General features: G+C 52.4%; 2 protein-coding genes across 4 annotated transcripts; one reads left to right on the forward strand and one right to left on the reverse strand.

Moving 5' to 3' along the window:
* The first annotated feature begins 911 nt into the window (after window positions 1–911).
* Window positions 912–8,031, forward strand: RGS4 (regulator of G protein signaling 4). Of its 2 annotated transcripts, XM_074906776.1 has the most exons (5): window positions 923–1,127; window positions 3,634–3,738; window positions 4,693–4,754; window positions 5,476–5,642; window positions 6,172–8,031. In XM_074906776.1, the coding sequence occupies exons 1-5, from the start codon at window positions 1,084–1,086 to the stop codon at window positions 6,421–6,423; spliced, it is 630 nt and encodes a 209-aa protein (XP_074762877.1). In that variant the 5' UTR covers window positions 923–1,083; the 3' UTR covers window positions 6,424–8,031. The 2 variants fall into 2 exon arrangements, with proteins under 2 accessions (XP_074762878.1, XP_074762877.1); XM_074906777.1 differs by lacking the exon at window positions 5,476–5,642 and having other exon boundaries at window positions 912–1,127; window positions 6,172–6,378.
* An 802-nt stretch (window positions 8,032–8,833) lies between these two features.
* RGS5 (regulator of G protein signaling 5) lies at window positions 8,834–21,719 on the reverse strand. Of its 2 annotated transcripts, none has more exons than XM_074906778.1 (5): window positions 21,605–21,719; window positions 16,090–16,200; window positions 13,619–13,680; window positions 13,343–13,509; window positions 8,834–12,840 (listed from the first exon to the last, which is right to left on the reverse strand). In XM_074906778.1, the coding sequence occupies exons 1-5, from the start codon at window positions 21,646–21,648 to the stop codon at window positions 12,679–12,681; spliced, it is 546 nt and encodes a 181-aa protein (XP_074762879.1). In that variant the 5' UTR covers window positions 21,649–21,719; the 3' UTR covers window positions 8,834–12,678. The 2 variants fall into 2 exon arrangements, with proteins under 2 accessions (XP_074762879.1, XP_074762880.1); XM_074906779.1 differs by having other exon boundaries at window positions 13,328–13,509.
* Between the last annotated feature and the right edge of the window lie 1,899 nt (window positions 21,720–23,618).

Here is a 23,618-nt window from a genome sequence, read left to right on the forward strand (position 1 = left end):
ACAAGTGGTGTAGCTGGAGTCATTCTGCTCTCCCTTGGGACTACAGCAGAGCCAGGAAGTGCAGTCAACACCAAACATCCCCACAGCCAGGTGTTTCATGGGTTCATCCTTTGGCACAGAGTAGCCTTAGCTCTGCTACAAAGTCTTCTCTGAAAAGGCACAGTTGTGTCTATTGTTAATTAATTATCTTGCCTTGGAGACTCAGGGTCTCCCGAGTCCCAAGGTCTGGCTTTTGATTAGGGACAAATGCAAATGGAGAAGTGGAGTACTGCAGTGATACCCATATATCTAAGGCAGCCATGCTGTCAGTCTCCTGTCTTTTGTTTTCCTACACGTGTTCATAAGCTGTCCCCAAATATGTGTGTGCTGGGACACACACATATTCCAATAGTGATATGCATTTTTTTCAGCCTCACCAAAGTCGTATCTCCACATGCCTCTAGAATGACACAGGACAGTCTCATCTGCCTGGATAGTTCCCTGGTGAATTTACATTCTTTTTACCTTAGAGCTCTGGTTTCTGCATTTGTTGGGATTATGGGAACCTTTTGTGTTTAAAATTCTTGTCCCTTGATTTCCTCAGGTTGCTTTAAATAGAAGGAGAAAATGAACAGAACCAGCAAAGCTCATCTCACTTCTCAGAACTGATTCTCTGACCCTTTTTATTGTCTGTGCCCCTCTGAAAATCTCCAGCTTTTATCTTCATCTTTCCACCTTTTGCAATAGAGGAAAACCCCTGAAGCTTTTTCCACCCTTTTAAAAGAATCCACCTCTGCAGCCAGACACCAAGCTTCATTTCTGGTAAGGTTTTCAATCCCACTCACGCCCTTGTCTTGGCTTATACGTCACCCTCTTCCTCTTGGGTGGGCAAAAAGGGGACGGGTGCTGCTGCTGTGCTGGCTCCTGACTGGGTCACCCAGTGCTGCTGGGCTGTCTGGGCTGGGCTATAAAACAGAGCCAAGGCAGTGCAGCTGGCTCAGAGGCGAGGCTGAATTCTGCAGGCGACGGGGGACCCGCACCCAGTCTCTGCCGCCTCCAGCGTTGTTGTTTTTCCTGGAATACAGAACCAACCACGGGAGCAAGATGTGCAAGGGACTTGCTGCACTGCCAGCCACTTGCTTAAAAAGGTACTGTTTATTTCTGAGCATCTGTTAGTGGTCTCGTTAGTCTGGAGATGCACTGATGCATTGCACTTTATGTCTGAAGCAGAAGTGGCAGGTTCGGCTTGGATTCTTTTGTAAGATTAGATACAAATGATTGCTTACAGATTTTTTTTTTCTATTAGTCAGGAAGAATTGCATAAAGGTTTTGTACAGAGATGTGGGAACTCTAAACCCATCCTTTCCATCAGCAAAACAAGCAGCTCTTAGCATTGCTATATTTTGATATTCCTGTCATCTGCTTCTACCGCAAGCTTTGCACCCCTTTTCTCCTTTGAATCCTTTCTCTGTTGAATTTTATCTTCTTGATTTTTTGAGGGGGGAGAAAGGCAGATGGGATTTCAAAAAAATTGAGAGTCCTTCCACAGAATGCATCCCAAATGCAGGAGTCCAGCCTGGTGGGACCGGAGACCCAGTGGCTGCGGGCAGGGCAGGGATGCAGGTCAGCCCGTGCTGTGCTGATGGGGGGTGGGGGGGTGGGGGGGGTGTCAGGCTGTACCCCTGGCGCACAGCGCCATGGGGACAGAGTGGGGCTGGCCATAGCCCCCTTGCGCAGTGCCGATCAGGATGGGCTGAGCTGTACCCCTGCCGTGGGTGCAGGGTCTGGCTGCACCCCACTATGTGGTACTGGCCAGACACCCCTGCACTAGCAGAGCGGAGCCTGTACACCCCCAAACGTTCCCTCGGTGGTATGGCATGACCCACAGCCTGGCGTCAGGGGGTCTCTGTGCATGCAAGGGGGCCACAAGTGCTGCCGAAGGGCTGTTACTCCCTTTCAGGTGCTCTGGGGCCTGGAGACCCCAAGCAAGGTGGTCCACATCTCCAGAATGGCACCAGCCCCACAAAACTTCGTGCTCCTCCAGCCCCTGCAAGTAGCACAGGTCCCTGATGGTGCATCGCTACCATTCTGGACCCTCATGCCCCCAGAGTGCTCCTGAGGCTGCTTCCCAGGGGCTGAACAGTGGGGAGGGCAGGGAAAACGCAAACTGAGACTTAGCCTGCTCCCATCTGGGAGAAAAAGCTCTCCACTCATGGTCGATTTGAAAACAAGTGCTGAAAATGTGAGGGAAAAATCTTCATACCTTCTCCCCCAATTTTCAGGAATATTTGACGGGGAGGAAAAAAAAAAGAAGATTTGAAAAAATGCACAGAAAAAACAGTTCACATCTTTTAACCACTTCTGTCCAGGATTCCCAAGAAAATCTCTCTCTCCCAGAAAGCTGTGGGACTTGTTGCAGGCAGCAGTGTCTTGTTTCCTCCTGCTGCTGCCTTTCTGCAGACCTGAGCCGTCTCCTTTTTCTGGGGACAGGTAGCATGGCAGTGCGAGGCAGCTGAGCCTGGCAGCACTGAGCGGCCTGTGTCCACCTGGGCAGGGCCTGGGTGTTGGCCCTGGTCATACACACCCCGCTCTGAAGAAGCTGAGTTTCCTTCACTCTCACCCTAGTGCTGGAGTTGTTAAGGAAACATTTATGAGTACAAGGAAGCAGTGAGATAAGATACGGCTGGGACCACTGACAGGGTGCTATAGCTGGAGCAAAGAGCAGTGTGGGAAGGCTAAGCAGCTACTGGAGCTCAGCCCTGCGGCACAACCTCTTGCTCTTTTCCAGCTCTAGTCTGAGGAGCGGAAGAATTTCCTGCTTACACTATTGTTGCACTCTGCAGCAGGCCAGGGCTCGTGCCCTTGAGCAAGCAGGACTGATTTACCTGCCCCCTCATTCTTGAACTGGAAGGAAATCCAGAGAGATACCAATACCAGCTGCATACCTAGGTGCTGCCCCATCAGGCAGTGATTGTCCTGAGCATGCTGGAAAGCAGAACAAAATTAAGGATGCATCCTCACAGGAGCTCGCCATGGAACAAGGGAGTAGCTTACAGTCAGTGTGGGCTGGTTGTGGTGAAGCTCCTGGCTCATCCCCTGATCTCACCCCACAGTCCTGCTCCAAGCCCTTCGCTTCCTCCCTGCCCTCTTGTCACAGGCAGCTCTTGGTGGGGTGGCCTGGCAGGACCTACTGTTCCTGTGGCTGGATGATGAGGTGGGAAGATGGCAAAGGGCTGCAGGAAAGGACTAGTAAGCGTGTAAGAACTGGACACTGGTAGCTGGGCAAATCAGCTCAGGTAGGAGTGACACATTTACATCATGGTGATGCCTTTCTATCACAATATTTTAACTGTAAACAAACAGTAGGAAAACAGCAGCTTCTCCCTCTTTGCCAGACCTCTCTCTGGGCTGATGACCTTCTCAGCAAGAAAATGGTGCTGTTGGATGTGAAAAACTGGTTCTTTGACTTTGCTGCATTTGTCTAGCAACAAAAATGTGCATTATGTGAGGTGTGGAAAGTCAGCACTGGTGTCGCTAGCTGTGACCTGCGTTTGTGTCACTGAGTAATGCTGAACGAGCTTATTGCCAGTGAGGAGGCTGCAGAGGGAGTTGTAATGCATTATCTTAATCTTGTTCTTGAATTTATCCTTTCAGTGCCAAAGACATGAAGCATCGTCTGGGCTTCTTGCTGCAGAAGTCAGACTCCTGTGACTACAGTTCTTCCCAAGGCAAGAAGGAGAAAATATCTTCAAGCCAGAGGTAAGAGCAGATGCTGTCACATAGTTGAGCCCAGACTGCCTGCAATATTTAGCTTCACTGAGCTAAACTTCATTAGCATTTCTGCTGCTGCTCCCCAGTACCTCCTGAACACCTGTGTGTTTGAATCGAGTGTGGAATAGTCCTCAGGTCCTGATAGTACCTTTCCATGAAGAAGGTTGAACTAGAGTTCCCTTTCTGTCAACATTTCTGTGATTCAGTATGCATGTGCACATGGAAAGACTTGTGCGGTCTCCTGCACAGGGGAACAATGTCATCACAAGACTCTGCGACTTGACACATTGCAGTATCAGCAGCACTGGCTCTTTGAGTTGGATTTGTGCAATGGTCCGCACAGCTGCACAGAGGTACTGGCAAAGGAAACAGAGTGCAGCCTGTCAAGTGTATTGCTGCTCTCACTGAGGTGCAGGTAGTTTATGTCCTCTTGAAGGAGGACTCCAAAGGTCAAGATATGCTCCTGGAACAAGTGAGCCCTAGATGTTCTGGTATGGTAGGGGGAATGAACGCAGGATGTGCAAACATGCTTTTTAGTTCCCATGTTCCTCTCTCTTCCACATAGCTACTGTTCCCCTGAAAGGTTAAAGAAATCAGCCCTTTGGAGTTTACTGATATGAACTGTAAGAGTGATCCCAGGTCCATGCCCCTCTGAGAGATGCAGCCAGTCACAGAATAAACACAAAGTCCCCAACAATTTTTCCAGAAAAATTCCTTTCCAGCCCATGGCTGGTGACAGGGATTACAAACTGGATTTCTGTAGATTAGGTGTGGATCCCCAGGGGTCTCTGTAAAGCAGACATTTCTTGCTTGGTCTCTTGTGTATGCTCTTGAAACAATCAGGGAAAGGTATTTTCTAATGGTGCTGAGCAAAATGCCAGATTTGTCCTTTCTGTACTCCCCTTAAATCTTCCCTATGTTTCTCCCTTTGTGTCCTTTTAGGATTAGCCAAGAGGAAGTCAGAAAGTGGGCAGACTCTTTGGAAAACTTGATCCAACATGACAGTAAGTAAAGAAGTCCAGAGGAGTGTGCTTGCTGAGCAGTCCCTGGTGGGGGCATGGGACATTATCTTACATCTCTGCACTACACAGTAGCTTCTTTGGCCACACAGGCCTCTGGGAGGGGTGGTGAAGGGTCAGATCCAAGGGGCAATCCCAAGGTATCATGAATGGGGCTTTGGCCTACGTCTGAGCTGTCCCTTTTGTGAGAGCAACAGGTTTAGCCCCTGTGCAAGGTGGGAACAATACTGCAGCACACAATTAACAGTGGGTTAAAGAGCCAAAAAGTGAAGAAACTGTTTACAGCTGAGCCTGTGGGACACTTTGCCTTCTCATTGGTTCCAGGCTACACTGATGTCCTTGAAGTTTCCTTTGTGCTGTTCCCATGGCCCGAGACTCGGTGGTGTGTGTTGGCCGTCTCCTCAGGGCCTCCTGGGAACACGCGAGTTGCTTGTGTTCTCCTGGCTGAGCTGCTGAAGGTCACAGTGGGGGAGCAGGCAGCTGAGGACCCATGTGTGACATCCCGGGGGGCCTGTCTGAATTCCAGCCTCCCTCAACATGCATGAGCCACTGCCATGAAGGCAGGCAGCTGTCCCCACTGCTAGCCCCAGGGGAGCTGCTCATTCATCTCTGGGAAGGAGAATGCACAATTGCTGAGGTTCATAGGTATGACTATCCAGGAACCAGCACTCTTTCCTGATCTGGTTTTCCTCTGAACAATCTGTAGGAGGACTGGCTGCTTTCCGTGCTTTTCTCAAATCTGAGTACAGTGAGGAGAACATCGAGTTCTGGGTCAGTTGTGAGGACTACAAGAAAACCAAGTCACCAGCCAAGCTCAGCCCCAAGGCCAGAAAGATCTACGATGAGTTCATCTCAGTGCAGGCAACAAAAGAGGTACATGCACAGAACATTCTTGGGCAAAGGTAAAATCCTGAGCCAGTCCAGCAGCACAGGGATGTAGAGATCTGGTAGTTTCACAAGAGTTGAAGGATACCACTTCTCTGTTAGTTAGCAAGTAAATGGTGCCATTTTTATTGCTTTCATATTAAACTTGGATAGAGAAAAAGTGGGTTTAGTTACAGCCATGTGGCCATCCCATGTGCATAGTCAAATGGGAGAAGCCTGAGAGGACTATGATTCCCAGTGTTGCAGCTGCTCCCATGCAGTTGCTTGAGTTTCCTGGCTGGCTGCATCCCAGAGGGATATTGTCAGCCTCCCCTGACAGTTCATCTGGCAGCAGAGATGTGTTGGTATCCAGCTGCACAGATTCTGCCAAGGCCACGGGGTGTCCAGCCGCCATTTCAGACCACTGCCCGTCAAGGACAGCTTGCATATGCCTGGGGAAGAGATGCTTGGATGTTCCTTTACCTATACTAACCACTTTTGGGACAAATTCTACTTACGCCATCCCTTTGGCCCACAGGTGAACCTGGATTCGTGCACACGGGAGAAGACAAGCCACAATATGCTGGAGCCTACACTGTCCTGCTTTGATGAGGCTCAGAGAAAAATATTCACCCTCATGGAAAAGGATTCTTACCGCCGTTTCCTCAAGTCCCCCTACTACCTGGACTTGGTCAGCCCACCTGGTGCTGGCTGCGGGCCTGAAAACTGCAAAAGAAGCCACACTCACACCTTAGACTGCAACTCTAACATCATCTCTCAGTGCTCCTGAACCTGCAGCAAGGCAGGAGTGGGCTGGGCTCTTGTAAGAATATATGGCAGCAAAGGCATTCATTGGCATGAAGCAACAGAGCTGTCTCCAATAGCTGTCTAATGTCCCAGTTGTACCCCATGTCATGCAACAGCCAGCATTTGTAACCCAAGCCAGGCTCAGTGTGTGTAGCAAACCCTCCTTTGACTCCATTGGTGTAGGAGCCCCGGAGTCTGTGTCTGACATGGAAGCTGGGTGCAGTCACTGCATGTCCGCCGTGCTTCTGGCGAGCCCTGCCAGCCTGGTGTGCGGCGGGGGAGCACACGCCCCGCCCCGGCACGGCCCACCAAGGCACCGGGCTGCAGTGTGACACCAAGCAAGGAGCAGGGGCAAGAGGAAGTCAAGGCAGGCGTTGGGGTCTGTCATCTCCCCTTTCTAATTGGCTAAAGCTTATATGGAAAGGACTTGCTCTGGTCCTTAGTTCATATACCTCCCAAATTCCTTGGCTTTCAGTGGTATTTGCTCAGAACTCAGGCTGTGCCACATTACAGTAGTCGGACATAGGAAGAGCTCCTACTCTTTCTTAAGGGAGACCGAAATTTTTCAAACAGCCTCCCTCAATCACCACAGCCACTATCGCAGGGAAGCTCGCCCGTCTGGCTGCTTCTTCCCCTGTAGTATCTAGTTTATGCTGGCCATAAATATTTCCTAGGGCTGTCCAAAGCTATTATTTTGAGGGAGGTTCATATTTATATGTTATTAATTGTGTCCTTCATGCTCCCAGGTTAAATACTATAGCTGAGCAGAACAGAAACATGTTCCTTCTCTCCCAGACTGGCAGGTGTATATTGCTGACTCTGGAGAGCTATCTGCCTGCCCTGGCTTATATGGAATGGTTGTGATGGGGTAGGACCACAAGCACAACAGCTAGGGAGGAAAGGTCCTGCATGGGAGTACTTGAAAATGTCTTTTTTTTTAAATGTTATTTATGTGAGTTTGTATTTCAGTAGCAGCATGACTCACTTTTTTTCCTGAAGATGGTAGGAGGAATGTGTCGGTCTCATTACTGCTCCTGGGCTTTGCCAGAAGGCAGCTTTTTAAGCACTGCAGTTAGACATGGCCTTCTCTGGGGGCTTTGGGAATGATACCGACCTGCAGCTGGAAGCACAAGAAATAGGTGGAAATAGGTGCAGGTCTTGCTGTCTTGGGCTGCAGTACCAGGTGTCACAGTCTCCCCCAGCCCTGGGCTCTCCTTAGTTGGATATTGCTGCTCTGACAACTGTGTATTCTTCACCCTGCATCCCAGTCCGGATGGCAGTCCTCACACTGGGATTTTGACATGGCAAGAGGAGGCTGTGGATCTCCAGCAGGCAATTCCAGGCCCACAGAGAAACATCTCTTTTAACATTTGCTTTATTCTGTATTTATTGGATTGTACTGACACATAACACCCTGCATGTTCAGCTGAGATGGAGAGGCTTGCTAAAGCTCTGAACATAGCCAAGCATGTGGCTATGTTTTATTTTCCCCTGGTACTGGGAACTCTTGATAACTATTGCAAAAACTGTATTGATATTTAAATAATGATGAATACATTCTAAATAAAAATGTTTGCATTAGTCCCTTCTAAAATGCCATTGTGTGAACCAAAGAAAATGCATGGAGATCTAATTCGTTGGCCAAGGTTACTCTAAAAAGTCATTTTACAAACAGCTTCACTCAGAGGTTGTTTTAAATTACGGAAAGATGAAACGGCCATTATATCTTTCAGAAACACTCGACGCCCTGAGCCTGGGGGATTCTGGGCTTTGTGGGCTCTGTGCTGTGCCTGACAGTGAGCTCAGCACAGGGACCACCTGTCCTTGCCGAGGCACTGAGGTGAACATGAGGCCCTTTAACAGTCTTGGGAGGAGGAAACTTGAAGGAGCACCCACCTCCTCGCTGCACATGTTTTCCCACCCAGAGCTCCAGAGGGGACCATGTTTTGGTTCAGAGCTCAACCTCTCCCTGGGCCCAAACCTTGAGAGCACAGAGCTGCTGCCAAAGGTGGTGAGGCTGGGGGTACACGGGGGGGCTGGCTCTGAGGTGCGCAGGGCTGGCTCTTGCTCAGCTCCTGCCCGTGCAGACACCACAGCTTCTGCTGCAGCATGAGCCGGCTCTGCAAGCTGAAGCCTGAGGCAGCACTCGGGCAGTGGGGCTGGGGGTGCCTGTGCTGTGCTGGCACTGGGGAATTTCCTCTGGACCAGCCTCCTGGATGATATTTTTATTCTTTTTTCAGTTACCTGAGAAACCACCACATGTGATGCAGCAGAAGCTCTCGGAGGCCTTTGGTCTTGTCAGGGCTTTTGGGCACAAGTTTTGGGAATTCCCTGTAGAGAGTAAGGAAACACTGCTCCTTCTGTGCAAAGAGACAAAATGAATAGTCCAGCAAGAAAGAAGCAGAAATACATGTTTATGTGTCAATTACTGAGTGGTACAAGAATATGGGTTAACACAACCAGTTCCTCAGTGCACACCAGCGCCCCGCATCTTCCCTACCTGAAAATCTCTAATGGAAATCACGCAGAGAATGTCAGACTGAAAACCTGCTGCCTGCGGGTGTGAGGGGCTGATCCTCACTCCTGACCTTAGGCCAGCTCTTGGCCACAGCACTTGGCACCCTCCAGGGAGTGACCGAGGACTGGGGAGAGCCTGAGCGAGCCCTGGGACACCCTCAGCCCGCCATGGGCAGCAGGAAGCTCCTGCTGCTGCCTCGCAGGCTTCAGCAGTCCCCAGGGTTGGGGCCGGGCAGCACAGGCAGAGCCTTGCCTCAGCACGTGGTGGGAGAGCTGAGTGGTTCACACTGTAGCCAGTGAAGTGCGAGGGTCCTGATCACTAAATTAACCAGAAAATACACAGCAAGCAATCCCCTGGTGTTAATCTGGGGATGCAGCTGCAGGGAGCCCTCCTCCACGTGTCCCTGTGGTGAGGAGCAGGTGCCTGGGGCCCCTGGCTGCAGCATGGGGTTGCCTTGCCCCACGGCAGGGATTGGGGTCCCTCAAGGAGCATGAGACCTGCCTCCTGCACCAGCTCAGGCACCAGGGCTGCAGGCACCCCGCGGCCACGGGTGCAGGGTGATTTCAGAGGATATTTTGGAAGATGCACTTTCATGTTCACTCAGGTGGATGACTCAGGTTTCCCTCAACGGAGTCTGGGACCACATTAAACCCACACACGCTCATCTCTGCGACAGACCCCAAGCACAATATCCAGAAACTCTGGTTTTTTAGCTCTCTTACTCACTGGGGATCCAGATGCCTGTGTTAGGAGTATGTATATATGTGTGTGTACACTTGTATATGTCTATACGGATATAGATGTACAGTGTTGGTATATGGTATATATGTTTGTATGGTGCTCATACATATGCCACATTTCTTGAGAGCAAGAGTGATAAACTACAGGAATTATTTCCTACCAGAAATATAATGGTTGGTATCAGCCTGACAGTAAATACCTCTGGGCTTGTGGAAAGCTTGGCCGTGGGGTGGGTACAGGCATTGCTGCCTTTCTGGGGTGAGCCTGCCCAAATAATAAGTCAAACGATCCTTCTACACAAACACAAGTTCTCAAGAGTTCTGAACGCTTCAGGGGCCACATGTGATGGCCACCCAGTAACTCACTGACATCAGTTTGATCACTCCCTAAAGTAGGCTTCCAGTATCTTGGCCAGAAATAAAGCTGGGGAAGGATTTCCAATAGAACTGTTTCACCTCTCCTGAATCCAGCCTCCACCTTTCTTTTTAGCACGTGCGTACCCAGACACCTGCTCCCTGTTGCAGCTAGTGGCATCTCAGGTTTTGACGGTGTGCAGCAAGCCGACCTCCGGCAGCACTCCAGTGTTGGCATTTAACTGTGAAACTTGTGAGGGTATCTGGAAATAGCTGCCAAAGGATTAAGTAAAAAATGAAAGATCTGTGTCTTTCTGAAGGGAAGCCTGTTTGGTTTTGCATTTCTATGAGTCATGACATGACTAGGGAGCTTGAACATGCTGAACCTGTTTGTCTTGACACCAGTTCATGGTTGGGAGGGTGCAGGTTGTGCAGGGGGCAGAGGCAGTGGGAGCACCCTGCAGCAGAAGGGCTGGCCAAGCCCCACATCCCACACCCAGCCCTGCTCCTGCCTCCCCCTTGTTGCCCACCAGCTCTGGGCAGCAGATGCTGCTGGGGAATCCTATGCCACTTTGACAGGACCCTTCTCCTGCTCATGGGCTCCCTTGAGCTCTTTGGGGCCACCCAAGCTGCCCCCCACGCTCACCCCAGGGGAATGCCCAGCGAGCATCACCCATTGCCACTCCAGCACCGGCTTTCCCAGGCCATTTGCTCCAGAGGGAAAAAAAGTCACAGTTGTGACGGCCTCCATCCTTCCCCTGCCTCGCCATCCCTGCCTGGAAAAGCAGCCCACTTCCTGCAGCTCGGGATGTATTTTTCTTCATCCCCATAGTGACAACATGTAAATATTTGGGGCTGGTGGGGTTTTGATCAGATTTTGAAAGTCTTGAAGAGTCTGGCAAACATGATGTTTATGTTATTGCATTTCAGATGGAGTCTCATGACTTGCAGTTGAGGTTGAGCAGCCAGGGGTGGCCAGTCCAATTGCTGCCTTCTGGGAGCATTTTTGGTTGTGATTTTGCCGATATCTGTCAGGTTGCTGGCTGACCAGCTCAATCTCTGCAGCATGCTCGGTGCAAGCCACAGCCCTGCGGATGTTGCACTAGGAAACCATCACAGGGATGAAACGTCCAGGCCCTATGGAGCAGAGAGTTCATCGCATTCACCTCGAGGCTGAAATCCCAGCCGCCTTTCACATATGTCCTTGCCCATCCTCAGATGTGGTTTCCTCTGGTAGCGAACAGTGGGCTGGCTTTGAATCAGTGGAATAGAGCTGGTCTTTTTAGGAGACAGCCTTATGGAAACACACCCTGGGCAGATGGGAGGAGACAGGAGATAGGCAGGCTACACAAACTCTGCAGAGTTTGTTGTCTGTTCAAGAAGCCAGGGGTTTATTTTTCATATTTCCAATGACGGTTGTGTTTGGGTTTGTTTTGTTTTGTTTTGTTTTGTTAACTTGACCTGAACAGTTGCAATTGCAGCTTTTTTTCCCCAAAATTGATTTTCCTCCCTCCTCTAATCGATGCCCCTCAGCTTGGTTTGTGCAGAAGTATCACTTTGGCATGCCTACTGCAGAGAGAAGCATCTGGAACAAGAAATCACTGCAGCAACCCCTGAAGCTGCAATCCAAGCACACCACCAGCCACCAGCACTGCTGAGGGCTGCACGTAGGCACTGGGGACACGGCCATGGGCTGCAGACTGTGAGCTCAATACGCCATGCAAGTGGTTGGAGCGAGCGGGAGGTCTGGGTTGCTAAACAGTCCCGGTGGTTTGAGCAAACAGATCTCATTTTATCCTCTTTACTGTCTCTAGTGTGAAGCAAACAGGCTGTCTCACAGCTGACTGCAAGTGGAGTCACTGGGGAAGTGGTGCCGCAGGCTCGCTCTGTCCATCCCTCATGCCAGCCAGGTGCACCCTGCGGCACACGGCTGTGCAGCTCCCAGCTCTGCCGTACAGCCGTCCCTGCCATACCGCCGTCCCTGCTGCCCCGCTGTACCACCATCCCTGCCATACAGCCACCCTGTGCCTGCTGATCGGCTGCTTTCCGAAGAAAAGGTGATGCCAGTCACACAGTGGACTTGCCCCACCCTACACAACGGGACTTCTGGTGTGCCAGACCCTGCCAAGGAGGGGAGCACATGCAGGGCACCCTGTGCAGCCTCAGCAACACCCTGGGAAGCTGGGAGGAGGGAGCGAGCCTGGGCCAAGCCAGCAATATAGGAAAAACTGGGAGAAAAATTGTCATGTCCTAAGAATTCTTAAGAAGACAGAGCCAGCACCTTGGAGCTTCCAACTAAAACCAGGCCCTGCAGCACCAGGGACACGCTGGCTGCCCAAGTGACTCCCAGTCACTGCAAGGCTGGGGCTGCTCCACCGCCCTTCTGGGTCTCAAACCCAGGGAGGATCACCAGGGGTTTCTGCTACTTGGTCTTTTGTGGGAGAGGAAAGAGACTGTAAGAGGGGAAATGTTAGGACATCTGACAGTCCAAAGCACAAGGGAAATGTTTAGCAACGCCCCTGAGTGCTCTTCTAGGGTGGTATCAAGAAAGCAAAGCAGCTGCAGGAGAAGGGGCAGGTGTTCAGACAGAAGCAGTGGGAATGCCTGGCACAGCCCTGCCACGTTGCTACTTGATTAACTCCTGATAAAACTCCGACCGCAGAAATCTGGGCAGGGAGTCTTTCTCCATCAGGGCAAAGATTCTCTTCTGGGCCATGTCAAAGCTGCTTGGTGATGGCTCCACCAGGTTCTTCATGGTCACAGCCTTGGTGAAGTGGTCGATGTTGACCTGTGATGGGAGTGCAAGAGGGATGAGGACTCTGCCTTTGTGAGGGGCAGGTGATGGCATCTCCCCTCACTGGCTCTGTCCATGCAAGGTTATGGGGAGAGACTGAAGCAGGTTCATTTATCTGGGGGAATTACTGGTGGCAAATCTGTAAGGATGAGGTCTTTCTATCCTGCAGCAAAGCTAACTCAGGGAGAAGGATTACTGTAAATTGTCATTCCTTATAATTAAAGTAATCCCTCTGTGGGGAGAGGGAGGCAGGGTGGGATGTGCTGGAAGTGCCTGTGACAGGAGGCATGAGGCTCAGCAGAGGCTGAACATGCAAACAGGGGCACCAGGGCTGTGAAGGGTGGGGACAGGGCTGCCCCTTGTCGAGGGTACAGCCCTCTGAGCCCCTCAGCCATGGTATGAGGTGCCCTGCAGCCATCACTCTCCTTTGGGATGGAGGCCACTTGGCAGCAGCCTCATCCCTCCCAGTGCCATCTCCTGCCCTGTGGCCACTGACCTCTTTGGGTGCCTCAGTCTGGATGAACTCCTCATAGATCTTCTTGGCCTTTTCCTCCATCTTCACGGGGGACTTGGTTTTCTTGTAGTCCTCACAGGCAACCCAAAACTCAGCATTTTCTTCACTGAACTCTGAGCGCAGGAAGCTGCGGAAGCTGGCAAGCCCATCTGCGGGGGGGCAAAGCCCTTTCTGAGCACCAGTGGTCTCAGGGAAGCCAAGCCTTCACTAAGCACCGGGGAGACGGGGAGGTGTGACCACATGGGAATGTGAACTTACAGGGATTTTGCAGGAGCTTCTCCAGGGAATCACGCCACTGCAGAGCCTCCTCTGGTGATGGCCTGAAGGGAGTAAAGAAAGCCCAGGTGGTCCATGCTCACCCCACAGCCCTCGTCTGGGCTCCAGGCTTTTAAATAATTCCTTTAAAAATGGGGAGGAATGGAGTAACGAGCTGTGGAGACTGTTGCAGAGCAGGGATGATCATCAAACAACGGGAATGCTGCTGCATCACAGCACAAGTACCCTCCTGGGGAGAGCTGAGTGCCAGAGAAGGTGAGGACTGGGCTGGGTGGGCAAATTCCCCTGTGTTTGAGTAGAGATGTGGCTGAACTGCACAGCAAGTCCCCTACTTGCCCCAGCACCCATGCACGGGAGGGCAGAACAGGCGCTCTGCAGGCAGCTGGGAAGTCTCCCTATGTTTTCCTGCTGGGGTGGGGAAGGATGCTTCCTGCTGGGGGGGTCAGGGGGGCCGGATCATTCCAGCCCTGTGCTGCTGGGGCGGGGGTCAGTGCCCGTCCACTCCCACAGCCCGTCTGTCCCATTCCCACGCCCCGCAGCGGGGCAGGATGCTGGCCTCGGCTCCCTCCCTCCCCAGTGAAAACCTTCAGTGTTTTTCATGTGCGTGGTTTTTCCACCTTTTTTTTTTTTTTTCTTTATAAATGCAATGCGTGTAATGTGATGAGAGAGCTTTGTGGGGTTTTTTGTTTGTGGTTTTGGTTTGGGGGATTTTTTAAGCCCCAAGGAGTTTGACCGAGGCGCCCTGGGGCACAGGTTTCCCTGCTGCCTGGTGCTGGAAGGGAACGGAAGCCCGCCATGCCACTGAGCGCTGGGCTTGCTGCAGACCATCACAGCCCCCACAGCAGCGATGGTCAGACCATCCACTCCCCACAGGCAGCACTGCACTCGGTCTTGTTTTGCTGCCACAAGGGACATACGTTGTCAGGGCTGAAACCCTCTGGGTGAGGAGAGCATCCATGGGGCTGGGAAGGGAGCAGCAGGCAGGACAGCCTGTTGGTCCTGGGGGCCTTGGTGCTTCAGCAGTGAGTCTGGGGAAAGTGCAGGGGCTCCTACCCACCCACCCTGCCCCGGGGGCTCCAGCAAGGAGAGGAGAACAGCAGATATGCAAGGCTTGCTCGGGTTGGGTATCCAGCCCTCTCTTGTCATCAAGCCACCATCACCCAGCAGTAAAGACCATGATGGGAGCTCTGATTATTCACTTTCTGGACCTCAAATTGCATTTACGCTTGCTATCAAGTCTCAAAAGCTCTCTCTGTCCTCATGTTCCTGCCAGGCATCTCCCCACCCCAGTGAGGGGGAGCATCGATGCAGTGATTCAACACAATCCAGATTTCCTGGAAACTACCAAATTCACTTTTTCATTATCTGAATGTCCCAGGGATGATATTAACTGTGAGCAAGATGTTGATGGGTGAGTGATACCAAGGCTGCAGTGCAGGAGAAAACAACTCCTCCAGCCAGGAGGAGTGAAGATGTTCAGCTTTCTGCGGGGACAGCTAATGGGGACAAATCCCAAGGCACTGGGAACAAGCAAGGCTGACTGGGCCAGTCAGCCTCTCCTACCTCCAGCAAGTGAGTTGCGTGCTGTCAGAGCTGGGTTCTGCAGCACTGTGTGTGTCTGGGTGCAGCTGGAGGGCAGGGAGCAAGTCCCCGGGGCAGGGATAGTCATCCCCAGGACAGGCACAAACATCTGATGGTGGCAGGGCTGAGGGGTGGCAGGAGAGCAGCCAGGGCTGCAGCTCAGGCACCTGGCTCAGCTGCCCAAGGCTGGGCTGGAGCTACCCTGGGTGAGGCCATCATCCTATGTCCAGGATGCCATCCTGCTTCTAGATTTAAGCTAACATTTATTTTCAAGGTTTGTTTTGTGTCTTCTGAACTACTAATCCTGCAGCACAGCCCATCAGCCTCTCTAGCTTCTCCTCTGCTTTGCTTTGTCATTAAACCAGCTTGGTGCTGGAGAGCAGAGGCTCAGGGTGAAGGCAATAAGGTGAGAAGGTGCCACCATCGCAGAGCTGCCCAGATCCAGGTGTCGAGCCATGGGGCTGTGCACCCAGCTCAGGGACACGCAGCCACCCCAAAGCCAGCAGGCTGTGCAAGGCTGGCACCTCTGTGCTGAGGCAGGTGACTCAGAGTAGTCCAAGTGCCATATGCCTCCAGCAAAACCTTTATTGAATAATGTGAAATCTCATCAAAAGTAAATTGAGTTTCCATGAGAAATCTGGTTTCCGAAAAGCTGTATTGTCTGACACATCTCATGCTGCCCTGACGTAACTCTCCGAGCCCACACCTAGCCAGTGGGTCACGAGGAGCATGCCTCGAGCTGCCTGCCATGTGAAGCCTGCTGTGCCCACCCACAGCCGGGGCTTCGGCTCCTCCACATCCCAAAAAGGCTCACACCCATCCTGCCTGCTGGGCACAGGTGCCAGCACAGCCCGCCCTGGCGTGGTACTCACTTCTGGGCCTTGGGCACCTTCTCCGGCTTCTCCGGGTAGGGGATGATGAAGTCAATGGCCGAGTCAGGCTTCTGGAGCAGTGTGCCCAGCTTGGTCTTGATCTCCTTGGCCCTGTGAGAGGGGACAAGCAGAGGCAGATCAGGCAGAGGGACAGAGCAGTGGTGATGATCCCTGCCTGGCACCCACACAGCAGCATGGCTGCTGGTGAGGCACAAAGCTCTGTAATTAATGACACATGAACAAATGGACCCTAATGCTGTAAAGGCGCCTGGCTGAGGCGTTTCAAACGGAGCACTCAGAATTAACGGCAGCTCTTGATCTTGATCTCTCTGCTTTGTCCCCATCTGTGGCTGGGATAATTTTATCAGTGGAGCTGGCGGGCTGCTCTGAGGATGAATTAGGGGATGTGTGTGCAGCACTCAGTTTCTATAGTGATGAGCCTGTAGGAAATGCTGGTGAGGAGATGAAGGATCTGCCGTCAGAGAGGAGGCTGTGCAGGGTGCTGGGCTGGGCTGCAGGGTGGTGCCTGCCCCACACCAAGTCCCATCCCACATGCTGCCCACCAGCCCCACATTGCCAACAGCATTCAGAGCAGGGTGCCCTAATATTATATATCTCTCTCTATATATATAGATATATAGAGTGTATATATATAATATATAAGCATTATGTCTGCAGTGGGAAGGATCCATCTGTCACCCCTTAATGCTGCTTTCCGTGGGCAGAGGGGAAGAAGGGTTTTCAGAGTTGAAGTACTCTGACTGCCACAGTGCCAGTCACTGCTTCCCCGAGGCCATGCTCCAGACCTCCATTTGGAGGATGTAGAGACAAGAGGGGTCCTGGCGCTTGACAGCAGGTCCAGATGTCTCACAAAATGTTCCCTTTTGTGCAATGCAATTTGCAAGGCAGTTCTGAGCATCTGAAGCCACCGAGGAGGCTCCCCTTCACTGCATCTTGGGGGTGATAGCCAGAGCAAGCTGAGCTGTTGCAGAGAAAACTCAGGTGTATGGCATAAGACTAAAGAAATAAAGGGGCAAAAGTGGATACCCCCAAAACCCATCTTTACAGGGCAGGATTTTTTCCTGGCACAGCAACATTTGGTGTCTTCCAGGTCATCTTGCTGGCACAGGAGGTGAATGAGAGCAGCAGGACGCAGCGCTTCCCCATGGGCCGGTGGAGCTCAGTGCCTTCGCCATGGCGTGGCTGTCAAAGCTGGGCTGCAATCCCACGGCTTCAGGGCTCACTGTGCTTCTCCTCTTAGCAGTTTACTCTCAGAAGCCCTCTGTGGATGATCATTCCCTTGCTATGTCTGCTATTTCATTTCCATTCCTTTAATTTATTCCCCTTGCTGTAAAACTCCTTCTGTGTTTAGGTTTTCCACCCACCAGCTCCCACGGGTGATTTTTTTTGAGACCTGGTGTGGGCTCTGTCCCCCACAGGCTGCCCCCTATTTCTGCTGAAGAAACCTGCCTGTGACAGCTGTCCTCACACGGGAGCAGGCAGCGGGGACAGCTGGAGTGAGCAGCTCAGCCCACAATGGGTATACAGCATGGGCAGCGCAGACCCAGAAACCCAATGATTTTCATGGAAAATATCTGCAGCTACAGGGACAACATCCATTGCTCGTGCTTCCGAGAAAACTTGGATCTTGCCTGGAAAGACCAGGACCTTAGGTGAAGGGTGATGATGTCCCCATGCTCCTGCACCAAGGTGTCTCTGGGACAGGGATGCTGGCCATGCACCATTCATCCTGCTCCCTCTAATAAATAAAAAAAATGTGGATAAATGGCCCAAGCCAGAGCTGGCTCCTGATGCCCAGAGCCCGGGGCTGGCTCTCCTATGAGTCTCAGGTGTCCCTCAGCACCCCACGGGCTGGCACTACCGTGCCAGAACCCCCCTGGCTCAGCTGTGGCGAGGAGGAGAGGGGAAGGGGGCAGGAGCTGCAGCCCCGTTAGCACCGAAGCAACAGGTGGGTGCAGAGGGTGCCCCAGGAAAGCCGATGGAGCAGGACAGCCTCTCCCTTGTCTCTGCTTTTCTGGAGGTCTGTGCTTGTGGCCACAGATCCCTGCAGGGAAGGGGACATGTGGGCTCAGGGAGCTTCTCTCAAAAAGGGGCTGAGCTGGAACACCAGCTGCCACTCTGGGTAGTGGCAGGGAGAGGGCAGGGTCCCTCTCCCTGCCACTGCCCCACACTCAGGAGGGCAGAGCTGGGGACACTGCTGTGGCCAACATGCTGCCAGTGACGAGTGCTGTGCACCTGGGACCATCCCCTCCAGGCAATTGGACTGTGTGCACAATCGCAGGGGTTTTGTCTGGCAGGTGCAGGGGTGAAGAGAAAGGGGGAAGGTGTTTGCCCACCTCTGAAGGTGAGGTGGTGGATGTCGGGGGGTCCTGAGCAGGCACGGGGAAGATACTTGCTGTGCTGGGAGCAGGGGCACTGAGAGCCAAATCTAACATATGACAGGCTAAGGAGGTGGGAAGAGAGGACCAGGTCTCTGTTGCTTTCTGAGCAGGACCTGGGAACCCCCCTACCCTGGTGCAGACAAGGCCAACACATGGGCAAGATTTGGATTTGCTTCACACAGCAGCAAGTGCTCTCCTGGATAACACTTAGACCTAGATCAAAACTTGCTTTCCAATTCCCACTCTCTGACAGTGACTTATGGCCAACATCTGCCAGGGTCAAAGGGCACTAATGGGCCTTAATGGCCCTGAGCAGCCCCAGCTGAACCCCACACCTTACCTGTGGCTGGGGGTTCCATTTAAGCTCAGTCCTGGGGCCCCTTTCCCTTGGGCTGTGCTGTATGTGGGCTTCTCCCCAGCCTGGTCCCCTGAGTTGGTGTTGGACCCGTACTGCAGCCCCACTGCTGCTGCTCCCAGTGGGGCTCCCTGGATGGCTCCATCCCGTGGTGCTGTTGATGGACTGTCAGCAGCTGCCCACCCTGCTGAAGCCCTGCAGATCCCTGTGTGGGGACAGCAGCAAGAGCCTCTCCCTCCCCAAGCAAGTCTTGACTGTGAGACCTTTTTGAAATATGGGGAGATGGCAGAGATGCGAAAGCTTGTTGAAAGGAAGCGACAAAGGAGAGCCAGAGGTCTGAGCGGGCTGGCGGGAGGGAAGGACTATTTAAAGACATCGTTCTGGCATCCTCCAGCAGATGTATTACAAGCTTTCAAGCAAGGCTTCAGCAAAGGCTAAACAGCAGGGTAAAAAAAAAGCAGTTATAAACAAAAAGGCATCCTTAAAAAAAACCCCCAGCTAAGTCCAAGTGAGAAAAAGCAAGAGGACCGTAAACTGTGGAAGGTTAAGTGTGAGAACATATAAGAGCAAGCCAAGAAAAAGTCTGAGAAACAGCTTCCAAGAAAAATTAGAAGAAAATACGGGATCTGTCAAACACATCAAGAACAAGAAGGCTGCTGGGGAGGGCCAGGAGAAACTCCAGCTTCAAAAACAAAACAAAAGAAAGAAGCTCCAAGAAGTTAAAGCTACAGCTGAAAGCTAAAACTGCTACTGTGCCCGAGGGCAGGGAGGTGCCAGAGGGAATGCCCGTTGAGGGGAAAAAGGCTCCAGGGGGGGGTTGAGGAGCCATAAAGATGCAAGTGTAATCTGAATGGGCATGGCAGCAGCAGCTGTATCAGAGAGCTGTGGTGGACACATGGACAAATATGGTCTACTGGAGAGGAGTCAAGGCAGTTTTGGCAGTAGGAAGAGATTCCTTCAAACCTATCAGCCCTCTCTGAAGAGGCCAGCAAGGACATGCCCTGGGGAGAGTCAGGGGGTACCAGCCCCTTGGGTCTGCAGGGGACCTTGGCTGGGCTCTCCAGACCCCAGGCAGCTGCAGGAGGCAAGGTCATCTCATGGGGAACAGTGTGGGAAAGGTAGCACACAACGCGTAGGGGACAGAGTGTGTTTTCCTCAGTGGGGACAGTCCTAGGGGAACGTGAGCTGGGACCGTGCTGTTAATCATATCATGCGCATGGGGAAAAGGGGGTCAGTGGCCGAGCAGGAGATACTGTGTTACTGGATACAACACTTGGGGAGCAGTTGGGAGGAACTTCAGGAGGGTCTCATGAGACTGGCAATTAAGCAGCTCTTGAAATGCCTCAGAGCAATACAAAATGATGTGCATGAGAGAAACCCAATCCTAACTCCATGTGTGGAAGTGTAAGTCAAGCTGCCTTCAAGACTGATGATTTGAGGGCATAACAGAGGTCAATGAAAGCATCAGCATAGCAGCAGTGGGAAAAAACCCCTAATTTAGTACTAGAAAGTAGCATAAGAGTGACAACAAATATGACACCAGAGCAGAAATGTGTGGATCAACCCACATGTGGAAGAGTGCTGCTTGGCCACCCATGGCACAGGAGGTTGCAGGAGACCAGGCAAGGCATGGGGAGGGCAGGATGGCCAAAAGGCATGTTTCAAACAAAGAAACTGTCCCAGGCCTGTGCTTCTGTTTGGCCTGTGATGGAAATTTGCCTTGCTTCTAGGCAAGTAGCATCAGCCTCCAGTGGTACCGCTTCAGCTGATGAAGGGAATGGGGACTTCTCTTGACCTCCCCCAGGACAGCAAATGCCACCCTCGCTCTCATCTAAAAAAACGGCATTTTCAGCTGCATGGACACCCTCACTGGGTAATTCACGTGTAAATTCTTTTACCAGGTTTCCTCCTTTGGTGAAGGATCAAGCGCCCTGCTGCCACAGGGAGACCCTAGCCTCATGCTATGGCCCCCCTTGCACATCTGTTCTCACCAGCCCCCCTCCACAGCCCCCCTGGCTCCACAGGAGTGGAGGAGAGGGTAGGTTTTACTCAGCATGGAAATGGCAGGGTGCTGGAGACTGCCTGGGTTCCTGAGGGCTAAGAGCAGCCAGGGAAGCACCACCACCTCCCAAGGCAGGTTTTGAGGCAAGCATGGGGCGGAGGGGGATGAAGTTGAAAATGAGGGTGCGTGCCACGAGCGAGACAGAGCAGGCACTCTGTACCAAGCCGAGCCTCATGAGAGGGGCCAGGGCCAGCTAATCTGTGTGCAAGGGAGACACAGGCAGTTAAAGCAGATTTTGAGGCACTTTGGAGCCAGGGCTCAGCAGCCACAGAAAGGCTTTCCTGCTACACCGACCCCCCCACCCCACCCCCGTCATGTTTTGCAAATATTAAGATCTGAGGACAAAGTGCTCCTTCTCCAGGCTCGCACAGGGGAGTAGCCGGGGTTGAGGAGTGGGTTTGGGGCAGCCCAGACTCATCTAGCAGAGAAGTTCCCAAGACAGAGGAGAGAGTTTGGGACTAGATCAGTGCTCGCCCCCTCGAGGGTCTCAGCCACTCACAGCATCATGCTGATCCCATGGCAGCAAGCCTCCCTTCCCTCCCAGGTCAGAGCTTGGCGATCCCAGTCCCGCTAAGAGATGTCCATCATGGGGATGTGCTGTAGGAAGAACCTCTCTGCCCCCAGCTGTCCCCCAGCAGAGCCCCGTGGGGAAGCAGAGTCCCCCCTAGCATCCCCGCACCAGCTGGCCGCTCTCACCTCTCCAGGCATGTGTGGGGCAGCGCTGCTAATCCTTTGCACATCTTGGCAGGCTGTAGTTTTCCTCAGCCGTGAGAAAAGTGTGAGCGATGGCTAAAGCAGGCAGCAGCGGCTGAGTCTGCAGCCTGGCTCCCGCCTCTCACTCCTATATAGTGCTGGGAGCTGGACCCCCGCCAGCCCCGTAACCAATGCCGTCTGTCCTGCCGCAGCTGGCCCCAGCCCTGGCGGCTTCTGGATTTTGTTTTCTCCTCTCTAAGCTTACATGGGGGAAAAAATGTGTGTTTTCTGGGGTGAGATCAGGTAATCAAATTGGAAGGGCCAAGCTGCTATTTGGGGGCCTTCAGGAAGCCCACAGGGTTTCTTCTTAAGGATATATCAGGGTCCAGGTCAGTATTTAGAAAAGCCAAGTAGAAATGCTTCATTCAAGCAAGATTTTTTCCAATGAAAAATGTCACTTCCATAAAAATAAAAGTGCTCATGAGAAGTCTTGCTGTTGATTTCAAGGCTGTGGTTAGTATCAAAACATCCACAGCTTCAACAGTGGTTACTGGCTGGTAACATTGACTTCTGTTCCAGAACAAATTCATTTTAATGTAAGCTTAAAAATAAACACATCTGTTAATTGTAGCAAATGTTTCAGTTCGATCTGACAGTGACACTTGGATGAAGCCCAGAAGAATTCCCACCCAGAATTTTGTTATGTGGAAAATTCAGACCCTTTTTCCAACCCCCTTCTCAGAGCAGTAAAACACACAGCAGAACGCGGAGCTGCCCACGACGATGTAGGATGTAGGGCCTGAGCAGGGACCAGTCCCTGCTTCCCCCTTGTATGGCACTGCCCCACTGGGATGCAGCCCCCCGCTTGCCTAAAGCTTAGGTGCTGCCCAGTACCACAGTGTTTCTGTTTTCTTGGATAAGATCCCTTTGATTGCTCCACTAACTTGCAATCACAGAGCCAGGGCCTCCCTACAGTCACAACATCTGTGTCATGATTTTCTCCCAGCATCAGCCAGGCACCCAGACACAGTGTAGGTGCAACCCCAGCAAGTGAGGCCACCTGCTGAGAGGCCACTCATGGCAAACAGGGACCAGCCTGGCTCCGAAGGGTCCCATAGCCAAAGCCCTGATTTGGTGTCTCTCCACAGCTGCTCAGGAGCAGGATGAGCTGCCGCCAGCAGCTTCAATGGAGTCACTCCTAACACGGCTTAGTGGTGCTTGGCACGGAGAGGGTAACCACTGCCACCTCAGACATTTCTCTCCTGCCTTCCAGCTGGGATGCGACAGCCCATCCTCAGCAGGTCACCCAGGGTACGGTGTGCAGCCAGACTAGAGCTAGCACAAGGGGAAAATCCTCAAACACACACCAGGTGGCCTCAGGGGCCTCAGCACCAGCTCTGGTGCAGTTTGTGTAGCAGGACTTGCTCACACACACAGGCCTTTGCCACTCCACACAGGTGCCTGGGCAATTACACCCACTGCGGCATAGGCGCATGCAGAGGGCGTGCAGCTCCTCTCTGCCTCCACCTCCTGCTCCAGCCCAGCCAGGGCACCCCTGGACATCCCACTTGGGCTGTGGGCTCAGGGCTCACTCTGAAAATCTGCCATGTGCCCATCCCTGACCTCAGCTGCCTACAGAATGTGCATCTGGGTAATGGAATAGGCAACCTTGCTCTCAGCTTGGCGGTCCACAGCCCAAGGGCTGTAACAACCTTAATTGCCCTGACCAGCCCCACCTGCCTCCTTAGCCCAGGGGTGCATTTAAGCTCAGCCCTGGGTCCTCTTTTCTCACTAGGCAGTGTTAGAGGTGTATGTGGCTCTGGCTCTTGGATGGACCTTGGACCTGCATTTCAGTCCTGTCTGGCTGTTTTGAGATTATGCAGCAAGCCAGTGATTCAGCATGTGGGTACAGTAACCAAAAGCTGGAAGTCTGCTAGAACCAATGCCTCCCTGGAGAGCTTGGGCTAGCTTTTTACTGGCTTGTAATGGAAAATGAATGAAAAAAGTGCAGCCTAAA

The sequence above is a fragment of the Athene noctua genome, chromosome 5 (assembly GCF_965140245.1).
Source record: "Athene noctua chromosome 5, bAthNoc1.hap1.1, whole genome shotgun sequence".
NCBI classification, from domain to species: domain Eukaryota; kingdom Metazoa; phylum Chordata; class Aves; order Strigiformes; family Strigidae; genus Athene; species Athene noctua.

Excerpts from the sequence above, each read along its gene's own strand:
- RGS4 (XM_074906776.1), top strand. The coding sequence starts at position 1,084 with ATGTGCAAGGGACTTGCTGCACTGCCAGCCACTTGCTTAAAAAG. Across the intron at positions 3,739-4,692 it reads AAAATATCTTCAAGCCAGAG|GATTAGCCAAGAGGAAGTCA; the intron begins GTAAGAGCAGAT and ends GTGTCCTTTTAG. Across the intron at positions 5,643-6,171 it reads CAGTGCAGGCAACAAAAGAG|GTGAACCTGGATTCGTGCAC; the intron begins GTACATGCACAG and ends TTTGGCCCACAG.
- RGS5 (XM_074906779.1), bottom strand. The coding sequence starts at position 21,648 with ATGTGCAAAGGATTAGCAGCGCTGCCCCACACATGCCTGGAGAG. Across the intron at positions 16,201-21,604 it reads CCCCACACATGCCTGGAGAG|GGCCAAGGAGATCAAGACCA; the intron begins GTGAGAGCGGCC and ends CCCCTCTCACAG. Across the intron at positions 13,681-16,089 it reads AAGGTGCCCAAGGCCCAGAA|GCCATCACCAGAGGAGGCTC; the intron begins GTGAGTACCACG and ends TACTCCCTTCAG.